The sequence below is a fragment of the Muntiacus reevesi genome, chromosome 9 (assembly GCF_963930625.1).
Source record: "Muntiacus reevesi chromosome 9, mMunRee1.1, whole genome shotgun sequence".
Classification (NCBI taxonomy): Eukaryota; Metazoa; Chordata; class Mammalia; order Artiodactyla; family Cervidae; genus Muntiacus; species Muntiacus reevesi.
The window spans coordinates 75,039,846-75,067,794 of NC_089257.1; the positions used below are offsets into that span (position 1 = coordinate 75,039,846).

At 40.2% G+C, this 27,949-nt stretch overlaps 1 protein-coding gene across 1 annotated transcript; it reads left to right on the forward strand.

Annotated features, from left to right (window-relative positions):
- The first annotated feature begins 9,194 nt into the window (after window positions 1–9,194).
- Window positions 9,195–26,935, forward strand: C9H11orf97 (chromosome 9 C11orf97 homolog). The gene is made up of 3 exons (XM_065946145.1): window positions 9,195–9,336; window positions 14,800–14,904; window positions 26,757–26,935. The coding sequence occupies exons 1-3, from the start codon at window positions 9,195–9,197 to the stop codon at window positions 26,933–26,935; spliced, it is 426 nt and encodes a 141-aa protein (XP_065802217.1).
- Window positions 26,936–27,949: the final 1,014 nt, after the last annotated feature.

Genomic DNA, 27,949 nt, shown 5'->3' on the forward strand with positions numbered 1-27,949 from the left:
AACCACTGGATCACCAGGGAAGTCCCCTACAGGAAATCTTGATATGTGGTCATATAAATGTTCCAACTTTGTTTTTATTCTTCAACACTGTTTCTGCCATTCTTGGATATTTGCATTTGCTTTTCAATTTAGAGTTCCTTTTTCAGTTTCTATTTTAAAACAACCCTGCTAAGAGCTAGACTGAGGTTACACTATAGATCAATTTGAGGAATTAACAACATTATAATAAAGTGTCACAATTCTTGAATGTAATATATGCCTTCGTGTATTTAGATATTCATTATTTGTTCTTGATTATGTTTTAGTGTGTTCTGGTATTCTTTCCTTTTTTTAAAAAAAAGATTTACCCATGTATTTTCTCACTTTTTATGCTATTGTAAATAGTTTCATTTTTCTACATTTTTGTTTCTATATATAAAAGTGAAATTTATTTGTCTTTATTGGCTATGTATCCAATGATCTTAATAACTATTTTAATTCTAGTATTAATAGTTTATGTGTACATTCATTTGCATTTCCTATGTGTATAACCATGTTGACATGGTTCCTCAAAAACTAAAAATAGAATTACCATATGATTTAGCAATTAATTCCAGTTAAGAATTCAAAGAAGTATCTTGAAGAGATATTTGCTTACCCACATTCATTACAGCTTTATTCACAATAGCTATGGACACAATCCAAATGCCCATGATTAATAAATAGATAATGAATACAGAAATGCAGTGTATATGTAAAATATGATATTATTAAGTCTTAATAAAGAAGGAAATCCTGACACATGCTACAGCAGGAATTAACTTGGAGGTCATTATGCTAAATAAGATAAGTCAATCACAAACAGACCAACTTCCCAGGTGGCGATAGTGGTAAAGAACCCACCTGCCAATGCAGGATACATAAGAGAGGTGGGTGCGATCCCTTGGTTGGGAAGATTTCCTGGAGGTGGGCATGGCAACCCACTCCAGTGTTCTTGCCTGGAAAATCCCACGGATGGCCTGGTGGGCCACAGTCCAAAGGGACGCAAACAGTTGGACACGACTGAAGCGACTTGGCACCTATGAACTACTCATCAGTATTAATTCAATCACTTGGTCATGTCTGACTCTTTGCACCCCTATGGACTGCTGCATCCTAGACTTCCCTGCCCTTCACCAGCTCCTGGAGCTTGCTCAGAGTCATGTCCATCGAGCCGGTGATGCCATCCAACCATCTCATCCTCTGTTGTCCCCTTCTTCTCCTGCCTTCAATCTTTTCCAGCATGGGGACCTAGAGAATTTAAACGAACTGAGGGGTCTGTCTCTCTCTCACCTCTGTTTCCTCAGTCGTAATAAGAATGTTGCTGGTAGCACCACACAGACTAATGGGTGGGGCCAGGCTTTGTAAACTGGTATGTGGAGGGCTGACCTTGGTCTTACACACAAAGGAAGACATGAAAGGATTGTTAAGTAAATTCTCATATGAGACATCTAAAATATTCAAATTCATAGAAATAGAGTGGTTGTTACCAGGGGCTGGGGGAAGGGAAAAACAAGGAGTTGGTGTTCCATAGGTATAGAGTTTCTCTTTTACAAGATGAAAAAATTCTAGAGATCTTGCTACACAGCAATGTAAATATACTCAACACTTTAAAATGGTTAAGATGGTTAAAAAAACTATTAGTCATATAAAGAATATAATTGCAATTGTTTGTGATTGTCAAAATGTTTAAATCGTCTCATACATTAATTTTACAAATAAATATTATAATACAGATTTGGAAAATAAGTATCATTTAAATATAAAAACATAAATGTTAAATATATTAAAGTATAATTAAAAGATAATTGACCATTTTAACAAAAATATTAACAATTTTTACAGTTTATAGCCTATCTAAATGTGAAATATATGTTGACATTTATATAATGACTGAGAAGAGAGAAATGGAAGGTTCTTAAATTATGCCTAAAGCAGTATAATATCTCTTGAAAGTAGCCCATGAAAAATTAAGGATGTATGCCATAAACACAGATGCAACCACTAAAATTACAAAGCAAACAGTTATAGCTAACCTTTGTGATAAAAACACTTAACAGACTAACTAGCAATAGAAAGGAAGTTCCTCAACCTGATAAAGGATATCTACAAAAACTCAAAACTTAACATTAACATCATCATACTTAGTGGTGAAAGACTGAGTGCTTTCACGCTAAGATTAAGACACGGATGTCTGCTTTCACCACTTCTAGTAAACATTGTACTGCAAATTCCAGCCAGGACAAGTAGGCAAGAAAAGAAAACAAAAGACATATTGAAAAAGAATTAAAAGTATTTCTTTGCAGATGATATGATTTTTGCATATAAGAAATCATAAGGAATCCACTGGAAAAAAACTATTAGAATTTTGGCAATGCTCCAAGATACAAGATCAATATACAAAATCAATTGTATTTTTATATAGTATCAATGAGCCAAAGAAATTGTCATTTTTAGTATTAATAGTATCAAAGAAAATTGATAGTATTGATACTATCAATAGTATCAAAGTAAATTAAGAAAACAATTTCATTTATAATAGCATTGGAAAAAAAAAACTTTGGAATAAACTTAACAAAAGAAGTGCAAAACTTTTGCTCTGAGAACTATAAAATATTGTTGAAAGATATGAAAGAAGCACTAAATAAACAGAAAGGTTCATCTTATTTTCCTGGATCAAAACACTTTTTCTTATTAAGATGGCAATACTCCCACATTGCAACCCACTCCAGTATGCTTGCCTAGAAGATTCCATGGATGGAGGAGCCTGGTGGGCTACAGTCCATGGGGTCGCAAAGAGTCGGACACGACTGAGCGACTTCACTCACTCACTCACTCACTCCCACATTGACATATGGATTCAATGCAATCTGTCAAAATTCCAGCTAACTTCTTCACAAAAATTGACAAACGAATCCTAAAATTCATATGGAAATGCAAAGAACCCAGAAGCACCAAAACTATCTTGAAAAAAAACAAAGTTGGAGGCCTCACCCTTTTTGATTTCAAAATGTACTAGAAAGCTAGTACAAGACCTTGTGGTAATGGCATAATGATAAATAAATATATATACACACATATATATGTATCAGTGAAACAGAATTTTGAGTCCAGAAATAAACCCTCACATTATGGATCTTTGAATACTTTTGACAACAATGTCAAGACAATTCAATGAAGGAAAATAATAGTCATTTCAACAAATGGTGCTGGGAAAACTGGGTGTCCACATGCAACAGAATGAGTTGGACTCATCCATTATTCTATAATGTTAATACAAAAATTAACTCAAAATGATCAAATATTTAAATGTAAATGCTAAAACTAGAAAACTTTTAGAAAAACACATATGAGAAAAATCTTTATGATTTTAGATTTGGCAATGAAATCTTGGATATGTCACCAAAAATACAGGCATTAAGGGAAAAATAGAGATAAATGGGACTACATCAAAACTGAAACATTTTTAAAATCAAAAGACACTATCAACAAAGTGAAAAGGCAACTCCTTCAATGGGAGAAAATATTTATAAATCATGTGTCTGATAAAGGATTGATATCCAGAATATACAAAGAACTCTTAAAACTCAACAACAAAAAACCCAGTTTGAAAATGGATAAAATACTTGAATAGACATTTCTCCAAAGAAGATGTACAAACAGCCTATAAGTACATGAAAAGATGCTCAACAACACTAGGCATTAGGAAAATGCAAAGCAAAATCACAAAAAGATACCACTTCATGTTCATCAGAATAGCTGGCTGTTAAATTTTCAAAAAGGAAACCAACAAATATCCACAAGGATATACAAAAATTAGAGCCTTTGTGCATTGCTGGTGGGAATGTAAAGTGGTGTAGGGACTTGAAAAAGTATGATGGTTCCTCAAAAAGTTAAACATCAAACTACTATATGATCCAGTAATTGCATTTCTAAATATATTCTCAACAGAACTGAAAGTAGGAACTCGAACTGATCTCTTTACACTTTTGCAGCATTATTTGCAACTCAAATGTCCATCAGATGAATGAATATACACAATTTTGTATGTACATAAAATGGAATATTATTTCAACTTTAAAGAATGCAATTCTGATACATGCTACAACATGGATGAACTTGAAAAACATTTTGTTGAATGAAATAACCCAGACACAAAAGGAAAATTTTGTATGATTCCATTTATACAAACTGCCCAAGTAGTCAAATTCATAGAGACTGAAGGAGAAGAGGTTACCAGAGGGCTGGGAGAGAGGGAAACTGAGAATTATTGTTAAATGGATACAGCTTCTGTTTGGGATAATGAAAAAAGCCTGGAAATAGATAATGGTAATGGATGTATAACAATGTGAGTGTATTTAATGCCATTGAACTATATACTTAAACATAGTAAAAAAAAAAAAATAGTCAATTTTATGTTATGTACATTTTACTACAATAATAAAAGCCGTTAGCCCCCCAGAACCCCCATTCCTGGCAGCCAGATGAATGACACCCCCAGCTCTACCCTAGCAGAAGACTGAGGGTAATTCTCTGAAGAAAGTCAAACAGGCTTTCAGGGGTGGGAGGTACACAGCACTCTTGAGGGTAGGACCACTACACCGAAATGGAAATTTCATGAATATTTACATTCTTCTTGTTGAGCCTTCTTGTTGAGTTCTTTCCTCCCCTCATTCCTTGCGTGCTGGCACCAGACTGATACTCTCCATCAGGGGGACAAGACAAGTCACTGTATGAAGAATCAGAGAAGTTCAAGAGATAAGACCGTAATAGTGACATGAGGGCTTCCCTCAAACAGATCACCCATCAGTGAAATCCCCAGTCGACAAGTCCACCTGTCTGCAGAGAGTCACACTCTCCTGCTAGATGGGACAAGATGGTCAACGATCACCTGCAGCTACAAAGAGAGAGGACAAAACAGATCAGAACACTTAACTGGGGGGGGGGGGGGCGGGTGCAGCAGTTATGCAAGGAAAAAGTAACACTTGAATGACATCACTAATATCCTTAGAGAGATAAGATGTTCCATCCATAATATAAGGGCAAGGTGTTACACACATCCACAAAAGAGTTCTGAGAAATTTTTGGGTTGGCCAAAAAGTTTGTTCAGTTTTTTCAGTATGATGACCTCTAGTAGCACTGAGTTGTCTTTAACTTCATCCAAAACAATTTTGTGAGACTATTGTGACAGCTATCATATTAGCTTGCATTTTTAAAAAATCTTATCAAAAGTGGTGAATTTTTGTATAGACATTTTAATATTAAGAATAGAAGAAACAAGCAACATTTTCAGCATATTATACTTTATTATGTCAATAAAGGTGAAAACACAACTGAAACACAAAATAAAGATTTGTGCAGTGTTTGGAGAAAGTGCTTGGCACAAAAGTGCTTGGCGAAGATTTGTGCTGGAGATTTCTTGCTGGATGGTGCTTCACATTCCAATAGACCTGTTGAAATTGATAGCCATCAAATGGAGACATTAATTGAGAACAATCTCCATTACACCACAAGGGAGATAGCCAACATACTCAAAATATGCAAACCAAGTGCTGAAATTCATTTGCACCAACTTGGTTACATTAATCGCTTTGATGTTTGGGTTCCACATAAGTTAAGTGAAAAAATCTTGACCGTGTTTTTTCTTGTGATTCTCTACTGAAATGTAACAAAAATGTTTCATTTATAAAACAAATTGTGATGGGCAACGAATACTGTGGATACTGTACAATAATGTGGAACAGAAGAGATCATGGGACAAGTAAAATGAATCACGACCAACCACGCCAAACACTGCTCTTCTTCCAAAGAAGGTGATGTTGTGTACATGGTAGGATTAGAAGGGAACACCTTCCAGAAAACCTAGGGATTAATCCCAACAAGTACTGCTCCCAATTAGACCAACTGAAAACATCACTCAATAAAAAGCACCCAGAATTAGTCAACATAAAATGCATAATCTTCTATCAGGATAATGGAAGACCACATGTTTTTTTGATGACCAGACAAAAACTGTTACAGTTTGAGAAGTTCTGAATCATCCTCCATATTCACCAGACATTACACCTTCATATGTCTGTTTATTTTGATCTTTAAAAAATTCTCTTAATGGAAGAAATTTTAATTCCCTGGAAGACTGTAAAGGGCACCTGGGACAGTTCTTTGCTTAAAAAGATAAAAAGTTCTGGGAAGATGGAATTATAAAGTTGCCTGGAAAATGACAGAGGTAGTGAAACAAAATGGTGAATTACATTGTTCAATAACGTTCTTGGTAAAAATGAAAATCATGTCTTTAAGAACTTTTGGGGCAAACCAATAGAAACATGATAGCAGAAGTGAAAAATAAAATGTTTAGAAAATAATGTCGAGGCTATCTCCTAGCAAATAGTGCAAAAACTGATATAAAATAGAAAAAACTAGGTCAGAAAATTAGAGGACAAATCAGAAGATCTACTAATAATATACAGATGACAGGAATTCCTGAGGGAACAGAGAAAATAGAGATTACAAATGACTCAAGAACATCTCCAAAATAAAGGTTGTGAATTTATTGATTGAAATGAGTTCCCAGAAAAATGGTTGAAAATTTACTTATATCAAGGTGCATTATCATGAATTTCAGAACAGTGAATGCAAAGAGAAGATCCTCCACGTTTCAAAGAAAGGACAGGCTTTATCCAAGGGGTCAGGAATAGAATGATAGTAGAATTCTCAATTGACCACAGTAGATGCCAAAAGACAATGGGTGCAACGACTTTAATACTCTGAAGAAAAATGATTTCCAATTTAGATTATTTAACCAACTAGACCTTCACTTTAGTAAAGAATAAAGACACTTCTACTCCTGGACTACCCCTGGACATGGTCAATGTCTACCCCTGGACATTTTATCTCAGGACATACCATTCCTGAAAAAAAGCTCTTGGAGGTAGGCTCCACCAAATAAATAAGTAAACTAGGAAAATGAGGAAGAGGGGCTCCACAAATCAGGGATTCAATGCAAGAGAGAGGTATGATGGTGAAGGGAAATCCTTACACCAGCAGCTGTGCACCCACAGATCTGGAGAACAACCAGTGCAGACTGGAGCAGATCACAGGTCTCTCTGGAAGGGACTTTTTCAAAAAGATGAAATTGATACAATTCTTTATGTGTTTAAACATATTAAGAGATTTACACAAGGAGAGTTTGGGAATTAATCAGTCATAAGGACATGAAAAATCTAACAAATTAGACAGCAAGTCACCCAGAGATAATCAAATTAAGTGAAGCAAGTCAGAAGGAGAAACATAAATATCATATATCACTTATATGTGGAATCTAAAAAAATGATACAAGTGAACTTATTTACGAAACAGAAATAGACTCACAGACATAGAAAACAAACTTATGGTTAACAAAGGGGATGGAGGGAGCTAAATTAAGAGTTTGAGATTACAGAGGCACACTACTGTATATAAAATAGGTAAACAACAAGGACCTACTGTGTAACATAGGGAACTATACTGTAGATCTTGCAATAATCTATAATGGAAAGAATCTGAAAAACAATATATATGTATATATATTATAATATATGTAGTGTGTATATATATATCTGAATCTGAAAAAGAATCTGAAAAACAATATATATGTATATATATTATAATATATGTAGTGTATATATACACTACATATACACATATACATTAACCAAGTCACTTTGCTGTACCCTTGAAACTATCAAAACACTGTAAATTTACTACACTTCAATTAAAAAGGAAGGAGTGAAAAAAAGAAAGAGCAAGGCAACTATTAACTCCAAGTAATTAAAAGGTTATGCAAATGAAAAAAGTAACCCTAGGGTATTAGGTGGTGGATAAACTTGTCTGTAGTTAAGAGTTTACATAGCCATAGTAATGAAAAAACTCTAGAAAAAATTTCAGTTAATCTATATTCAGAGTCTGAAGGTGTAGTAAGTACATGTGAGGTGGGAAGCATGGAAGAGAGCTAGATTCTCATCTCCTATACTAGGAAATCAAGATATGATACCTAAAACTGAAAAGTATAAAAAGCGGCAAAGTAAGCATTTGGTTATGTGTTGTAGATACTAAATTATCAGCCCAAAGACGTGAAAAGTGGAGTAAAATGGAGGTAAAATGGAGGCAGCTGCATTGGACTACATTCCTTGTAGAACTATTTCATTCTGCACATTTAGCTTCCTTTTTTTATACACAGACAATTTTATTTTTATTTTTTTCATTTATTTTTATTAGTTGGAGGCTACTTTACAATATTGTAGTGTTTTTTGCCATACATTGACATGAATCAGCCATGGATTTGCATGTGTTCCCCATCCTGATCCCCCCTCCCACCTCCCTCCCCATCCCATCCCTCTGGGTCTTCCCAGTGCACCAGCCCTGAGCACTTGTCTCATGCATCCAACCCCATATAAAAGTAACACCACAACGTTGTTTTAAATAACTGCAAAAACAAAAGCAACCTCATACTCCAAAAACCCTAGAGTTTCCCATTTGCTATTCAAATTAAACTTTGAGTTTGACTTCATCCGTAAAATCAGTTATTATATGGATTGAAATAGATTGTGAATACAAAAGTGCTTGACACTACAAGAGTTGTTTAACAACAAGAATTTACAATCCAAAAGTTAGGAACCCTTAACATTGGTTTATCCCATCATGTTGTGTGTGTAGCAAGGAGCCGGGACACGACAAACATCATCACTGCGTGAAAACAGTGACCTTACCTTAACTCACGCGTCCAGTCCCGCTCTTACCTGTTCCAGGTAGCTATCTACTCTTTGGCCTCTGGGACCAAACCTTTCTGAATTCGGATTCCAGCTTGTGCCACTTCTGGTTGCCTAACTTCAGACAATGTTCTTAGCTTTTCGAATCTCAGCTTCCCTACCAGGCAATAGTAAAGCCTCTCTTGCGAAACTGCTGTGACAAACACACGGGAAATCAACAGAAATTCTTTGCTTTGGTGGGTTAGTAATCACGGCTTCCCGACTCCAGCGTCTGTCTTCCTGGGCGCGCGGGACACAGGAGACGCCAGCAAAGATCTGCTCGGCGCGGGGAGGATCCCGCCACCATGGCAACCGGAGACGCCTCGCGTTCGCGGCCGCCCGCGGCAGAGCGGAGAAGGCCAGCCGACCGCCGGCCCCGAAGACCCCGTCGGCATGAGGGGTGAGGAGGCGGCGGCAGCCGTGACGGTGCCCGAGGCGGGCCGCGACGGCGAGCAGCCCCGGCCGCCCGCAGGCCTGGGGTGCGCGGCGCGCGGAGAGCCGGGCGGCGGCGGAACCCAGGAGTCCCGCAAGCAGTGTGAGTTCCCTTCCAGCCGTGGACCCCGTGGGAGGGACGTGGGCGAGGAGAAGCCGTGAAAGGCGAACGGGTAAACCGCGGTCGGACTAGCTGAAGCCGCAAAGGTTTTGGAGGGAGGGGTTGGAGTTGCTGTTTTGGCAAAGCTAAGGGCATCTGGTCCATTTCCCCAAGCCCTCCTTCATAAAAGGTTATCTGAGCCCAGGTAGCCTCCAACTTAATGGGTAGTGGCATTGGCCTGGAAGGTATTGAAAAAAATTGTGCACGTGTGAATACACATACATATAGTATTCAAAATATTAAATTACAAAATATATTTTGATTATAAAATGTGTAAAATATTTAAATTTGTTTTACATATAAAATATGAAATTAGTTTTTAAATACATAAACTATATACACACGCATGGAAATACGCGTATCATTTTTGTCAATTCCTTCATTTTTCAAACCGGGAAATTGAAGTCTAGACTAGCGGAAGGACGTACCTAACCCACCATCACCCAGTGGCAGGAGAACTCCTTCAAACAATTAAACTCCCATCTCTTCGATTCTCCGTTCCTAAATTATGATTACCTGACCCTTTCAGAATCTTACAATTATGGGCCACATGCTAACATATTGTTTCCTCCTGCCCTGCCAAACATACAAACAACCTTCCAAGAAGTAAAAAGCAGATCTGGTTCACAGTCACAACCAACAGAGTTGAAAGTTTGAGTCCGTGCCTGGTCGAAGCGCTCATCCATCGTATTCCATAAATTTACAGATATTTCCCAGCCCCGTGTAACCCACACGTCTTCAGTAGGTGCTAAGGAATGATGAAGATGAAAATAATAGTCTGAAGAAGGTGAGCGATTCCCAGTCCTTCTGCAGAGCCTCGCTGATTGCCCCTCTAGAGAGCCGCCTGGCTCCAGACGAGGAGCAGCGACTTCTGCTCCCCCAGGGACCACACACCCGGTCTTGGGAGCCCGGGACCTCCTGAGGAGCCTCGGAACTGCTGTTGCCTGCCTCTTTCCTCAGCATCAGTCACAATATACCTGATTATGATGCCTCATTCTTGCTCTTGTCAACACGCAGAGACCTTATTTAGGGCAACTAAGTTCAGTGTATATGTAAGTATTCAGTATATTTAAGGAATTCCTTACTCTGACTTGAAATTCTACCTGCAAATTTTCTCATAAGCGATACTAGAATTTCAAGGTTCTTTATTCTTTTTGGCTGTAGGAGAAAAAGCTGGAATTAGCCATTTTCTTGTCAGTTGAACAAATATTGAGTGTTGATTGTGTGCCTGCCATTGGGCAGTTGCTGGGAAATGAGTAATGAGTTAAGGCTGGTATCCAAACACTCAGGGGCACAGAGTCAGGGTGGGAACATATGAAGAGTGCCTGCCTAAGCTTCCCGAGCTCATCGTTTAGGGCTTCAGCTGAAGTAGAGACAGATTATTCATACATGCACAAGTACCCATTTAATTGTCAAATTTTTTTTTTTTAATCTTCAGTCTCTATTTTTTGGAAAGGCCCTATGTCTGTACAGCTTCTACTCCCTAATCACACATCTGCTCCCAAATATACACAGATAAAATGTGGTCCTTTCCCACTGAAATATCTTTGGATTATATAATGGTGGCTATTTGAGCCCCATCAAATCTTTTATTGCCTCAGTGCTACCTTTATTTTTACCTTTATTTTTTATTCATGCCTTTAAAATAATTTCTAGTGCTCTCACCATGATGGCTGAACTATCCCAACATTCTCCGTTTTATTAAATCACTGAATCCAGTATTCTAGGTACCATTAGACTAGGGTAGTGTGGTCGGACCATAACCTCCCCTAATCTGAACATTATACTTCTATTAAGTGAATCTATATAAATTTACCATAGCTGTTTTGGCACACACATTAGATTACTAGCACATGACAAGTGCAATCTATGACATCCTTAGTGTCTCTTTTCCCCTCTGTCCAATTGGAAACATTTGACCCAGGCCTTTTCTGTCCTCTGTTTTCAGTCCCTCTGTTTGGTCCTAAATGCAGGTCATTATATTTATCCCCATCAATACCATCCTATGGATGTGAACACTTCATTCCAAGTATGGAAGGCCCTTTGAGTCCTGAGCTTGCCATTCAGCACATAAACCATTCACCAAGTTTGTGTCATTCTCACATTTGGTGAATTTGCTGAAAGTTCCTATATTCAGATTAACTAATTAAATGGTGAACCCCACAGTTCCAAGTAGAGTCTCTGGAAATCCCTGATCTGTCAAGTAGCATCTTTGGCGTGGGCACTCTGCCTCCTATATGAATGCAGTTTATCAAATGTCTTGCTGAAATGCAAATACTATACTATGGCTGCAACATCTCCCTAATCTAGTCAGTTTAGTAACTTGGTTTGAGAGGGTCAGTTATGTTGTTCAGTCGCTAAATCGTGTCTGTCTCTTTGTGATCCCATGGACTGCTAGCTAGCATCCCAGGCTTCCCTGTCTTTCACTATCTCCCGAAGTTTGCTCAAACTCATGTCCATTGAATCAGTGATGCCATCCAACCGTGTCATCCTCTGTTGTCCCATTCTCCTCCTGCCTTCAATCTTTCCCAGAATCAGGGTCTTTTCCAAAGAATTGACTGTTCACATCAGGTGGCCAAAGTATTGGAGTTTCAGCTTTAGCATCAGTCCTTTCAATGAATATTCAGGGTTTATTTCCTTTAGGATTGACTGGTCTGATCTCCTTGCTATCCAAAGGACTCTCAAAAGTTTTCTCCAGCACCACAGTTTGAAAGCATCAATTTCTTTTCATTTTTATGACTAGTTTTAAGACTTTTGAAACTTACCTTCTTATCCATAAGTGAAAGTGAAAGTTGTTCAGTCGTGTCCAACCTTTGCAACTCCATTGACTGTAGTCCATGGAATGCTCTAGGTCAGAATACTGGAGTGGGTAGCTTAACCCTTCTTCAGGGGATCTGAACCCAAAACTCCTGCATTGCAGGTGGATTCTTTACCAGCTGAGCCACAAGGGAAGCCCCTCATCCATAAAGTAGGAATAATTTTACCTTCCCATAGGCTGATTGTCAAGAAGAAAGATAGTATACATAAGATGCCTAGGGCATGGAAGCATTCAATAAATCGTAGCAATTGTTAATAGCCAGCTTGTTTGCTTCCTTCCTTTCTTTGTCTTTCTTGGAGCAAGGAACATTTGCCCATACTAGCTCCTTATGATCTTCCCAAGTGGGACAGTGGTAAAGAATCTACCCACCAATGCAGGAGACATGGGTTCAATCCTTGGTCCAGGAAGATTCCCCAGTAGGAAATGGCAACCCACTCCAGTATTCTTGCCTGGAAAATCCCATGGACAGAGGAACCTGGTAGGCTACAATGCATGGGCTCCCAAAGAGTTAGACATGACTGAGTGTGCGTGCGTGTGCACACACACAAACACACACACACGGCTCTTTACAAGTCTGTCATTTTTCATAGTTCCTCAAAACCTTTGATGATTTCTTCTGTGAATTCTTGTGAGAGAAGGGCTGGAATTTGTCAAGAGACTTGAAATTGCAGCACGTGATCTCTTCCTTTCTACTGAGCTATTATAGGCTTTTCCTCTTAGCCAAATTTCTTAAACCCTTTTCTGCCTGAAGATCACGATTTGACGGAATTTTAAACCAGAGTTAAACTTGAGTAATGCTGAACCACATTCATCTCTCATTCATATGACTGAATCTGGGCGAAAACAAGACCAGACCCAGAGAGTATCTCACTCTACCTTGTTCATGTCTGAGGGTGTGTTTGGGTCTCACGACCAGGAATGACCCAGACCCACAGCGAGAAGCAGTGGGTCTCTTGCCCCATTTGGGCCAGTCTGTACACAGGTCAAATTTGTTCTTTATCAGTTGGTCTGGAAAAGATGACACCTGCCATATCTTTGCACTGGTCATTGAGAGTCTCCATGGCTCCCTGGATGGAGCTTTGAAGCACTAGGGCTGGAACCTACTGGCTGCCTGCCGTTCACAGGGCTGTGTGGGGAGACACACACATAGAGGAACCTGCACTCCACCTGATTAGACTATGCTTTAGTGCCACTCGAACAGACACTTGTTGAGCATCTCTTATTTTTTTTAATCTGTGTTTATTTATTTCTGGCTGTGCGGGGTCTTCTGACCAGGGATCGGACCCCATGTCCTCTGCATTGGCAGGCAGGTTCTTAAACACTGGACCAGCAGGGAAATCCTGTTGAGCATCTATTACTATGTCACACTCTGTTCTAGGACTCTGATGAACTGAACAGACAACACCTCCGCTCTTATGGTATATAGCCTGGCAAAGGAGACATACGGTCCTAATCGTTACACAAATAAAATTGTATATAAAGTAAATGAGGCTGCATACACATTGCAATAAATCAAATGAAAGAAAAGAGGAGAATACTATGAGAAAAAGTAACCAGGGACATTTCAAGATTGTGGAGCCAAGGACAATTTCCTTAAAGAACTGACATTTCAGCCTAGACCTGACATTCAGGTAGAAGTTACCCAGGCAAAAATAATTATGAGAAAGACAGTTCGGACAGAGAAAATAGAATGTACAAAAGAGACAATGTGTGGTGATGGACAGAAAGGCCACGTGACCATAGTTCAGAGAGCAAGAGAGAGAAGGGCTGACAGGAGAGTATGGAGAGACAGATGGACTCAGATGACTCCCTGGACTGAGCAGAAGAGATGTGACTAAAGAGATTTAGAAAAAATAGTCCATCCTCAACTATAGCAGTGAAGTCTTGTGGGGCCAGGTTTGGAGGACAAGAAAAGGTCACATGTCCATTAGTGACACTCCAGTACAATTCAGGTTTATTTTTAAAAAGTGATGAAATACTGCTAGACTGTTCTATATTATGTATCTGGATTGTAAGCTCTATGCATGAAAGTGAAAGTTGCTCAGTCGTGTCCACTCTTTGCGACCTCGTGGACTATACAGTCCATGGAATTCTCCAGGCCAGAATACTGGAGTGGATAGCCTTTCCCTTCTCCAGGGGATCTTCCCAACCCAGGGATCGAACCCAGGTCTCCTGCATTGCAGGCAGATTCTTTATCAACTGAGCCATCATGTATCTTTATTACTCACTGCTGTGTCCTCTGCCCCAAATGCCTGGCACAGAATATGTCTTTAATAAGAATTTATCGAATAAATGAAAGTTTTCTTCAAGCTAATGAAGAAAACTTCATATATTATTTCATAATACTTAAAATAAGTTGTCTGAAACTTAACCGCAAAAGGTAAAGTTCATCCCCCCCCCCGCCGGTCCCCCACAATGCTATAAGTTACACTGGAAGGGATCTTTCCAAAATAGAGTCTGCAGGATGAAACACCTGCTATTTGTATGGAAGGATTTGTCTCTTTAAAAAATAGTTATTTGTGTAAATAATGGCTAGAAGGTTGGGCAGAATTTATGATAAGCAACCAATTTTGTTAATGTCTTTACAGGGAAGAAGTTTTTATATTGTGAACCACATAAGAGAATTAAGGAAGTACTCGAAGAAGAACTTTATATTAAAAGAGATGAATGCCACATTAAACATCCACCTGCAGGTAATCTCAGTGACAAATGAAGTATATTTGCAAAATGGATATAAAATTGCCTGTTTGGTGGCAGTGATTATTTTATTTATTGCAAAACCATGAGTATTAAAAGAAAAACAGCCCCCTTGGAGGTTCTTGGCTAATTTTATAATTATTTTGCCTTTGTCCAAATAAACTGTTGCATTTACATTGCTGTTCCACATTTTTGGTGGGTTTATTTCTACTTAATGATAAGTAGAATTTTTCCAAGTGTCTGGAAAACACAATAACATCTTCAATCTTTATCAATATAAGTAGTACCAATAACAGTGCTTCTCAAAGTATTGATGGCATCAGAATTATCTAGAAATTACCTGTTAAAAAGCAGATACCTGAGCCCCATCTATAGAATAACTGGCTTAGAAAGTCTGGGGTGGAAGCCCAAGAATTTGCATTTCTACCAAGTCCCAAGTTGATGATGCTGGTCCAGAGACCCCACTTTGCAAATCACTGACCCAGAAGAATCTAAGTCATTTAAATAGGTCAATTCATCCCAGGATTTTATCTCACATACACATAGTATATGGGTTACATGGTCTGGGCTTTGATAGCTCACACTGATGGTTCATTTGAAAAAAGATACGCTCTAAAGAGGGCTTCCTGGCAGCTCAGCAATAAAGAATCTGCCTACCCGTGCAGGAGATGTGGGTTTGATCCCTGGGTCAGGAAGATTCCCTGGAAGAGGGCATGGCAACCCACTGCAGTATTCTTAACCTGGAGAATCCCATGGACAGAGGAGCCTGGCAGGCTAGGGTCGCACAGAGTTGGATACGACTAAAACAACTGGGCACACACACGTGCATACTTTAAAGAATCCCTTATAGACATTGTTTTGAGACTGCTGAAGATCCTTATTTTTATAGCTCCTTCTCGGTGATTAGTAGGTGCATATTGCATGCTTTAATTGAAACCCTCTTGGATACCAGCAGTTGCTTGAAGATACAAAAGAAACGTAAGACTTGACTCCTGAACTTAGAGAACTTGACCCTTTCCAAGGAGAATTGTTGAACAACAGGCTGTACTGTGCTAAGTTGCTTCAGTCGTGTCCAGCTCTTGGCAACCCTATGGACTGCGGCCCGCCAGGCTCCTCTGTCCATGGGATTCTCCAGGCAAGAATACTGGAGTGGGTGGTCATTTCCTCCTCCAGGGGATCTTCCCAACCCAGGGATCGAACCTGTGTCTCAGATCTCCTGTGCTGGCAGGCAGGCGCTTCACCTCTCGTGCCACCAGGGAAGCCCAAGCTAGTGGGACCCAAACTAGAGCAGAGGCTACAGGCCCAGAGATACAGCTTTTCAGACCCCATGACATAGCTTCACACTTTATGGGGTTTTTCCTATTTCTTCACTCCCTGTTCTGTCCCGTTGATCTATTTATTGATCTCAATACCAATGCCACATTGATACTATAGCTTTAAATAATGTCTTCTTTTTCCTTTAAGAATTATTCCCCCAATTCACGTTTTAAAACCAGCATAGAGACGCCTTTTAAGGTCTTCTTGTATCACCCATTCTTATGGAAAGAGAGGTCAAAGGAATGGCTAATTTTGTTCATACAGTGTCTTGAAGGAAAGTTGAAAGTCTTAGAGTTTGAACTCTATGGATGGATGCAGAATGACCAACTAAATTGTTTCTCTGAAACCCAATCTACATATACTGTTTCCCTGGTGATTAAAAAAAAAATTTAAGTCTATGCAATTGTATTTGGGTCCCCTTCATTTCAGAGATTACAGAAAAGCTAATTTATACACTATTTGGATGGTGTGTTGATTCTTAATGGATAAATTTATTTATGTCAGTCTGAATAATCAGGAAAAATCATTTGGTTTATAAAAATTCATTTTTCTAGGCAATCTTCTCAAATATTTCAAGTGAAAGTGACTCAGTCGTGTCCAGCTCTTTGCAACCGCGTGGACTATACAGTCCATGGAATTCTCCAGGCCAGAATACTGGAGTGGGTAGTCTTTTCCTTCTCCAGGGGATCTTCCCAACCCAGGTATTGAACCCAGGTCTCCCGCATTGCAGGCGGATTCTTTACCAGCTGAGCCACAAGGGAAGCTCACAAATGCTAGAATGGGTAGCCTATCCCTTCTGCCAGAGGATCTTCCCGACCCAGGAATCCAACTGGGGTTTCCTGCCTTGCAGGTGGATTCTTTACGGACTGAGCTACCAGGGAAGACCTCTCAAATATTTTTCATATAAAATGAAGACTGCCTGGGGTGCTGCATTTTTTATAGCATCCACCAGAGGTCGCACAGAGGTGCTATTTTAGCCTAGAAAAAAAATCAAAGCTGAGAGCTGCTTCTGTAAGGTAATGTTTTAAAGGGCTCTAATGATGAAAACAAAAAAGATCTTCATGACCCGGATAATCACAATGGTGTGATCACATACCTAGAGCCAGACATCCTGGAATGTGAAGTCAAGTGGGCCTTAGAAAACATCACTATGAACAAAGCTAGTGGATGTGATGGAATTCCAGTTGAGCTGTTTCAAATTCTGAAAGATGATGCTGTGAAAGTGCTACACTCAATATGTCAGCAAATTTGAAAAACTCAGGCGTGGCCACAGGACTGGAAAAGATCAGTTTTCATTCCAATCCCTAAGAAAGGCAATCCCAAAGAATGCTCAGACTACCGCACAATTGCACTCATCTCACATGCTAGTAAAGTAGTGCTCAAAATTCTCGAAGCCAGGCTTCAGCAATACATGAACCGTGAACTTCCAGATGTTAAAGCTGGTTTTAGAAAAGGCAGAGGAACCAGAGATCAAATTGCCAACATCTGCTGGATCATTGAAAAAGCAAGAGAATTCCAGAAAAACATCTTTTTCTGCTTTATTGACTACTCCAAAGCCTTTGACTGTGTGGATCACAATAAACTGTGGAAAATTCTGAAAGAGATGGGAATACTAGACCACTTGACCTGCCTCTTGAGAAACCTGTATGCAGTTCAGGAAGCAACACTTAGAACTGGACATGGAACAACAGACTAGTTCCCAGTAGGAAAAGGAGTACGTCAAGGCTGTATATTGTCACCCTGCTTATTTAACTTATATGCAGGGTACATCATGAGAAACACTGGGCTGGAGGAAGCACAAGCTGGAATCAAGATTGCCAGAAGAAATATCAATAACCTCATATATGCAGATGACACCACCCTTAGGCAGAAAGTGAAGACGAACTAAAAAGCCTCTTGATGAAAGTGAAAGAGGCGAGTGAAAAAGTTGGCTTAAAGCTCAACATTCAGAAAACTAAGATCATGGCATCTGGTCCCATCACCTCATGGGCAGTAGATGGGGAGACAGTGGAAACAGTGTCAGACTTTATTTTGGGGGGCTCCAAAATCACTGCAGATGGTGACTGCAGCCATGAAATTAAAAGACGCTTACTCCTTGGAAGGAAAGTTATGACCAACCTAGACAGCATATTAAAAGCAGAGACATTACTTTGCCAAAAAAGGTCCGTCTGGTCAAGGCTATGGTTTTTCCAGTGGTCATGTATGTATGTGAGAGTTGGACTGTGAAGAAAACTGAGCACCGAAAAATTGATGCTTTTGAACTGTGGTGTTGGAGAAGACTCTTGAGAGTCCCTTGGACTGCAAGGAGATTCAACCAGTCCATCCTAAAGGAGATCAGTCCTGGGTGTTCATTGGAAGGACTGATGCTGAAGCTGAAACTCCAGTACTTTGGCCACCTCATGCGAAGTGTTGATTCATTGGAAAAGACCCTGATGCTGGGAGGGATTGGGGGCAGGAGGAGAAGGGGACGACAGAAGATGAGATGGCTGGATGGCATCACCAACTCGATGGACATGAATTTGAGTAAACTCTGGGAGTCGGTGATGGACAGGGAGGCCTGGCGTGCTGTGATTCATGGGTTCGCAAAGAGTCGGACACAACTGAGCGACTGAACTGAACTGAATGATGAAAAATGGAAGGCTACTATATTTTTTCTTTTTTGTTTCTTCTCCTTTTCACTGCTGGCATCCCCACATTGACCAGAACAGGAAACTAGCACCTAGGGAGAGCCCCGAGAACTAAGGTTGGCAGCTTGCATCAGTTACTGTAAACTGGAAGAAGGTTTACAGTGACAAACTCTTTTAAATATCAGAAGAAAGATATGGCCTCTCTTGCTGGAGGACACACCTTGCCACACACATCCAGAGTTCCGCATAAAACTTTTAGGGGCTTGAATGTCATCTTCCCAGGTAGTGCAGGAGTGAAGAATCTGCCTGTGAATGCAGGAGATGCAGGAGTCAGGGATTTGATCCCTGGGTGGAGAAGATCCCCTAGAGGAAGGCATCGCAACCCACTCCAGTGTTCTTGCCTGGGAAATCTCATGGAAAGAGGAGCCTGGAGGGCTACAGTCCATGGGGTTGCAAAAGAGTCATACAAAACAGCAACTGAGCAGGCACACACATGATGTATAAGCAGTTCTTCCTAGACGTTGGAAGTAAGTACACTTGACCCGTTATTTCTACTTCTTCACTTATCATCTGCTCTGTCACCCGCCCCAATTAGGCCTTTGCTTCCACACATGCAAGGAAATTGTTCTTTTCCAGATTGCAAATGACCTTTCTCATTAAGGTCAAATGTAGTGATCTTCAAGGTCAAATACAATCCACAAACTCAACTTCTCCACAGCATATGACATAACCATTTGCTCCTTCCCCAGAAAACACATTCTCCGCTCACCCTCCAGGTCGCCACCCTCCAGTCTCCTGGTTTCAGTTGTACCTCTCTTCCTCTATCCTCCTTGCTGACTCTGCTTCTTCTATGCTCTAAAATGTGGAAAACTCAGTCACAGACCTTTTTCTGTACCCATGTTCCCTCCCTGCAGATCACACTTGGCCCTTTTGTGCCGACAACTCCAAATTTTATATCTCCAGCCTCTGATTTTCCAATTCCCAGAAGTCTACTTGGCTTGGATATCTAAAGGCCTCTCAAACTTAGCATGACCAGAATAGAATAAAAATCTTTAAAGATTTTTTAATATGGACCATTTTAAGTCTTTATTGAATCTTTTATAATATTGTTTTTGTTCTACGTTTTGGGTTTTTGGCCATGAGGCATGTGGTATCTTCGTCCCCTGGTGGTAGTGTTTTAGTCGCTAAGTCATGTCCGACTTTGGCGACCCCATAGGCTGTAGCCCGCCAGGCTCCCCTGTCCATGGAATTCTCCAGGCAAGAATACTGGAGTGGGTAGCCATTCCCTTCTCCAGGGGATCTTCCCAACCCAGGGATTGAACCCGGTCTCCTGTGTTGCAGGCAGATTCTTTACCGATTTAGCTACAAGGGAAGCCTAAGTTCCCTGACCAGGGATCAAACCTGCACCCTCTGCTTTAGAGGGTGAAATCTTAACCACTGGACCACCAGGGACGTCCCTACATCCCAGCTTTTAAAATCCCACTCTTCAGTGGGTCTTCCCCGTCTCAAGAAATGGTACCGCCATTCACTCAGTTGGCTAGGCCTAGAAGGAAAATCCTCTCTCCATGGTCAGTCCATCAGTGAACCCTGTGAAATCTACATTTGAAAGCTATTTGAAATTTCCTGACCTTGCCCAAAACATCTACTTCTGCCTCATTGACTACGCTAAAGCTTTCGACTGTGTGGATCACAACAAACTGTGGAAAATTCTTAAAGCGATGGGAATGCCAGATCACCCTACCTGCCTCCAGAAAAACCTGTATACAGGTCAAGAAACAACAGGTAGAACTGGACATGGAACAACGGACTGGTTCCAAATCGGGAAAGGAGTACATCAAGGCTGTATATTGTCACCCTGCTCATTTAACTCACATGCAGAATACATCATGAGAAATGTTGGGCTGGATGAAGCACAAGCTGGAATCAAGATTGCCGGGAGAAATATCAATAACCTCAGATATGCAGATGACACCACCCTTATGGCAGAAGGTGAAGGCGAACTAAAGAACTTCTTGATGAAAGTGAAAGAGGAGAGTTAAAAAGTTGGCTTAGAACTCAACTTTCAAAAAATGAAGATCATGGCATCTGGTCCCATCACTTCATGGGCAATAGATGGGGAAACAGTGGAAACAGTGAGAGACTTTATATTTTTGGGCTCCAAAATCACTGCAGATGGTGACTGCACCCATGAAACTAAAACACATTTACTCCTTGGGAGAAAAGCTATGACCAAACTATAGAGAGCGTATTGCTGACAAAGATCAGTCTAGTCAAAGGTGTGGTTTTTCCAGTAGTCATGTATGGATGTGAGAGTTGGATCATAAAGAAGGCTGAGCACTGAAGAACTAATGCTTTTGAACTGTGGTGCTGGAGAAGACTCTTGAGAGTCCCTTGGACTGCAAGGAAATCAAAGCAGTCAGTCCTAAAGGAAATCAGTCTTGAATATTCATTGGAAGGACTGATGCTGAAACTGAAACTTCAATACTTTGGCCACCTGATGGGAAGGTCTGACTCATTAGAAAAGACCCTGATCATGGGAAAGATTGAAGGCAGGAGGAGAAGGGAACAACAGAGGATGAGATGATTGGATGACATCACTGACTCAATGGACATGAGTTTGAACAAGCTCCAGGAGATGGTGATGGACAGGGAAGCCTGGTGTGCTGCAGTCCATGGGGTCGCAAAGAGTCAGACATGATTAAGCAACTGAACAACAGCAACCACTTTGCCCACAACCACCTTCCCCAAACCCCAGTCATCTCTTGCAGGCTCAGCAATAGCCCCCAGTGACAGTTTCTACTCTTTCCCCCTGCAGTCGATTCTCTTCTCAGAAACCAGAGGCATCTCTGACAAACATAAATCTTTGCCCATCACCTCCATGCTTAAAGCTCTCCAATGCCTTCTTATTTTCCTTAGGCTAAATTTCAACTTTGTCGGGTGGCCTGCTCACCTCTGTGAACTCGTCTCCCGTACTTTCTGATTCCACTTTAGCTGCACAGTTTTTCTTGAAATTCTCTCGAGAGTCTTCTCCAGCACCACAGTCCAAAAGCATCAATTCTTCAGCACTCAGTCTTATTTATGGTCCAACTCTCACATCTGTACATGACTACTGAAAAACCAAAACTTTGACTATACAGACCTTTGTAGCAAAGTGATGTCTGTGTTTTTTAATATGCTGTCTAGGTTTGTTGTAGCTTTTCTTTCATGGAGCAAGTGGTAGAAATAAGAAAAAAAGTATTTCTGTGGTGTCCCTGCCTCCAATAAATGTAGAAAAAGAAAAAACTGGGAGAGCCAATTATTTCTTACCTCTAGTCTGCTCTACTTACTTATATTATTTGCCTGGCCCTTTCTCTCTCTTTTTTCTATGTGTATATACATTTATGAATATATATTTTTATTTGAATTTAAGCAATTTCTACTGTTCCTTACATATAGCCAAGCCTATCTAAATTCTGGGAATCGTTAACTTACTGACCTCACTGGGCCTCACTTCTAGCATTTTTTTATTGTTTGGGGGCATGTCTCTTGCTCTTGTTACATTATGTTGTTGCTAAACAAGCCTACTTTGTTTTGTTGTTAAGCAAGTCTGCTTCCTTGAGTTATCATTAACTTACAGGAGTCTCCTGTACCTTTTACTCCCCCAGTGGGATTAGCTATTTAATCACCTACTTTGTCCGTTTACTCATTCCCTATCACTATTCTTCCCATTTTGTAGCTCTAGAAGCTGAGACTAGGGGGAGGAACAGTAACTGTTGTTACTCACTGGAATAACATACATGAATGTAGGTTCATCTGAAGCTGATATCTTTGTTCTTTGTCATTGGGTTATACTTTATGAGATTATATTTTCTTAGAGGGAAAAAAGATTTGAAACTGCATTGGTAGTGAGTAGTATTCTTTTTGGTAAAAACAATGTTGTCAGGATCTTCTCCAGGTTCAGGTCCAAACCTGAGATAGAACAGGTTTCAGAGGCTTTACAGGTTCAGATAAGTCATTGGGCCTGGATCTACAGGATCTCATTATCCTGAAAAAAAAAAATGCAATTTTCTGGTCAGATCTCTGATGTCAGATTCTCTGATGCCTCAGAGGTAAAGAACCTGCCTGCCATGCAGGAGACCAGCTGAAACACAGGAGTGTGTGTGCTAGGTGCTCAGTCGTGTCCGACTCTGTGTGATCCTATGGACTGTAGAGCACCCAGGGTCCTCTGTCCATGGGATTCTCCAGGCAAGAATACTGGAGTGGGTTGTCATTTCCTTCTCCAGGGGATCTTCCCCACCCAGGGATCAAACTCAAATCTCTTACATCTCCTACATGGGCTGGCAGGTTCTTTACCACTACCACCACCTGAGAAGCCCTTGTTACAGATGTGGGTCAATCCCTGGGTCAGGAAGATGCCCTGGAGAAGGAAATGGCAGCCTACTCCAGTGTTCTTGCCTGGGAAATCTAATGGACAGGGGAACCTGGTGGGTTACAATCCATGGAGGTCTCAATAGTTGGACATGACTTAGCAACTAAACCACTGACCACCACCATGTAACTTTCTGGATAAGTAAGAATTTAGCTAGCATGATCATTCATGTATTCTTAGTGGTTCCCTGAAGATTTTCCCCTCCTTGCAATTTTTTTTAAAAGAAGAGGTAGGTTTATGAAGCATGCATTATGGGACTATTGCATTCATTTTGCCATTTATTTTAAAACTACATCTACATTTCAAAAAATTCTGTAAGAGGACCACACAGAAGTAAATTAATGTACTAATTTAATGGGTTTTTTTTCATTTATTTTTATTAGTTGGAGGCTAATTACTTTACAATATTGTAGTGGTTTTTGCCATACATAATTTAATGTTTTTAAATTGCTAGGATTTTTTGTATTTTTCTAGCTAAAACTAGCAGAGTTTATGGTGGTCGTGAAAAATTTGATTAATGAAGCTTACTAGTTTTCTCTTATACAACATTCTATTTCCCGATTAATTTTGGGAGTGTGCCAGACATTTGTGTCTATATGTCTGGTTTATTATGTTTAGTATAGATTTAAGGAATTTAAAATGTTACCCAGCAATTGCGGATATTTTTGCTATTCATTAACACATTCAACAAAAATATTTTTGTACCTACAATATATATACAAGGAACTTACTAAACACCAAAAGCATGTTAAAATAATTACCAAAAAAAAAAAAAAAAAGATAATTACAGAGCTTAGAAGTCACCAAACATAAGTTTAAATGACTTAAAACTTTCTTCCTCTGACCATGTTTACACAAAGGAAGCATAGACAATATGTTTCTAAGCTGACTTTTCAAGGTCTAATGTTCATTATTCACAGTCTGGAGACAGCTGAAGGAAACAAAAATATTTTTTTTCATTTATTTTTATTACAAAAATATTTTTAAACGACAGCCTTCTCTGTCAGACCAGGTCAGATCCCATCAGCCAAAATTTTCAGCATAAAGACTTTGTTCTGTAACTTTAAAATTCAGGATAAAAACACACCTAAAAAGATTTCTGAGTTGAAGAGTGGAGGCAAGAAAAGAGGAGAAAGAAAAGAATATTCCTACCTTCCAGAAAGGACTTAATTCTTTTCTCTTGGCTTCTCTCTTGTGCCTGCTTCTCTTTTCAGGTTAAGCTGCCAGCATTGAGGTCTCTCTGACCAGCTCCACCCCTCCCCCCCCCACCCCTTGTCTTCCTTTCTCCACCTGGAAAGCATTTGCCCAGAGCTGAGAGGCTGAAACTCCCTTTAAAAAGATGCCACTGCTTCAAAGGCTATTCATACTTCTTGCTGATCTTTTCCTCCAGTAGAATATGTATCACTTTCCATAACATTTTCATCCAAAAATATCCTATCCACTCAAAATCATGCTATTTATTCCAGCAGCCTCTGTCCCCAAGTACAACAAATGCTTGTGCCTAACAATATTTTGCTTTGAGAGTTTTCTTTTTTCACCCAGGCATTTGTGGGCATATGCATTTGTGTTTCAGGTACTTTCTCTGTTAGGGCTTCCCCGTTGGCTCAGCAGTAAAGCATCCTCCTGCCAAGACTCAGGTTTGATCCCTGGGTCGGGAAGATCCCCTGGAGAAGAAAATGGCAACCCACTCCAGTATTCTTGCCTGGGAAATCCCAAGGACAGAGGAGCCTGGCGGTCTACAGTCCACAGGGTCGCAAAAAGTCGGATGTGACTTAGGAAGTAAACAACAACAGCAGCAAATTTTTTTCTATCAAGCTGTGCTTGCATCTGAAAGAGCAAACAAAATTAGATTGCTTTCTATCTAATTTGAGATGGGTTTTCTACAGAGTTACTGCTTCTGAACTCTTAGTTGTGGCATGTGGGATCTAGTTCCCTGCCTGGGAATCGAACTCAGTCAACTGCATTGGGAGCACGGAGTCTTAGCCACGGGACCACTAGGGAAGTCCCTGCCTCTGTATTTTTAACTGTTTTCTATTTACCACACTTTCCCACAATATGAAATAAATCTAAACCTATTTCATTGGTCTCACATAGGGTGTCACAGAGAGTATTGAGTAAATGTTTGTGGACTCCTTCATCTGAAAGTTTATTACCCTTTTCTATGTCTAGACAGGGCAGAAGAGGAAACCGGCTTGATCAGTAAGAGAAGACTTGGGTTAAATATTAGAAACAGCTTGAATTTTGAAAGGTCTTGGCAGAAGGAGGTTGTGGAGGCTTCCTTGAACGTCTTTAGAAAGGCGGGGGGAAACTAATCTTGATAGATGCCTCAGCCACTCCATTCAGGAGTCAGTTCATTGAGTCAATTCAATGACTGTGACTCTGGAAACAGAGTCTCAGTCCATGCTTGGACAGGAAAATCATTGTCTCTGTAAAAAAAAAAAAAGCTACTATTTATTGGGTACAAAGCACTTATGTCCATTTCATCCAAATGCAATAGCAATCCTTCAAGGTAGATATTATTGTCATCCCCATGAGAGGACTGACACATGCTGGATTAAATGACTTGCCCAAAGTCATAAAACTGGTAGGTGGTAGAGAAGAGACTGAATCCAGATCGCCTCGGATCCCAAAGGCTGTGCCCCTAGTTGTTACAAGGCATAGACTCCTTTCAGGAGCAGTCATGTCAGTGTATTTGCCATGGGCAACCTTATATCTATGGAGAATATTGGATATTAACATTTGTAGCTTCAGAAATGGGAAAACCAACTTATGGCACTTACCTGAATTCACATCTTTATTTAACTTGGGTCACAGTTTTCTACACAGTAAATTCTCACTAAATACTTGTTAACTGACTCCCCAAATCTAAACATGTGATTTTAAGATACAGAGAAAAGCCCAGTGCAAATCATTACTAAGCCAGCACTTATTGACAGTATCAGGATTTAGGACTATAATTTGCCTTGTGCAATGAGTAGACATTACTCTACAAATATTTTGCAGTGATGTTTTCCAGTTAGTTTACTGTTTCTTTCAAGAGGGAGATTAACCAGCATCTAGTTTAAAAGACTATAGGATCTATTGGAGGAGTTAATCTGATAACTTTGGGTTACGTTATCTTTGGAAATATTTTATGCTTCTAGAAATTAAATCAGAATCAGATAAGACTGACAGATGAAGTCCATACATTGCCTATTACATATTCCTAATTTCTCTGTGTTTTGCTGTTGGTTTCTTTATTGACTTTCCATGTCTTTCTTTAGGGGAAGTTAAATTAGTAGCACTGTAGATGTTTAACTGCATAGGAAATAATTGAACAAATGAACTGGAATTACACATTAAACAAATACTAAAGTCTTTGGGTAGTGTAATTAAGTCAAATAAGTCTCCACCCAAATCTGAGAAAAATAATCGCCAGGTAAATAGTTTAAAAACACTTCGTGCTAAAAAGAGTAGAAACTAATAATCATTATCTTGCTTTTGAAAATATTGACAGTGGCCCTGGAAGGGATTTGGAGCATTAAAAGGAACCTCCCTGTGGGAGGCCTGAAGCCAGGACTGCCGAGCAGGAACAGTTTACTGCCACAAGCCAAGTACTATTCGAGGCACGGAGGCCTGAGAAGTAAGATCCTGATACTCTTGGTTTCCCCCTGCTCCCTGGTGGCTAAAGAATGATAAAGTTGGTAAAGAATCTGTCTGCAGTGTGGGAGATCTGAGTTCAATCCCAGGGTCGAAAAGAGCCTCTGGAGAAGGGCATGGCAACCCACTCCAATATTCTTGCCTGGAGAATTCTGGCAGGCTACAGTCCATGGGATCACAAAGAGTTGGACAGGACTGAGCAACTAACACTTTGTTTCTTTTGTACTTGATTTCCAAGCCTAGTGTGGAGGGTGCTACTGCTATGCTATGCTAAGTCACTTCCGTTATGTCCGACTCTGCAACCCCATGGACCGTAGTCCACCAGGCTCCTCTGTCCAAAGGGTTCTCCAGGCAAGAATACTGGGGTGGGTTGCCATTCCCTCCTCCGGGGATCTTTCCAACCCAGGGATGAAACCTGCGTCTGATGACTCCTGCATTGGCAGGCAGGTTCTTTACCACTAGTGCTGAGCAGTTTATAAGCCAGTGATATACTTTATTTATAGTTCTCAGTCAAAATCCAGTCTTCTTTCGTTTTGCTTCTCCCAGGTTACTTGTAGTTTAGCAGTTCAATACGTTGCCTCATTGTGGAACTTGAACAGTTACAGTTCAGGGAACCAATTTACCCCATGAATACAATAGGAGTTCACACTCCTGAGTTACACCCCTGACTCTTTTTATCCATGGTACACTTTGCAGCCCACAGGCTCAGTGGGTAGGAATCTTGCACTGTCCTTTTCTTGTAGATGGGTGATCTGTGTTTACTAGTGGCAGTGAGGAAAGAGAGATGAGGAGATTCAGGAAGAATAAGGTAACTGCTTTGCTCAGTTCCCTGAGTTTTACCTTATTTAGGTAGGAGGCCAACAGGCTGGCCCCAGGACACTGTTCTTCACAGACAGTATGTTTGGGGAAAAAAGTATTACTCATTCCTCACTCTCCCCACCAGCATCTGCCAGCAATATTTGTGGCAGGATGTGGAGAAGGCAGGGATTCTCAGATGGGGGCATAAGCAGTGTCCAGATAGTGGAGGGACATGAAGTTAGGTCCTGAAAA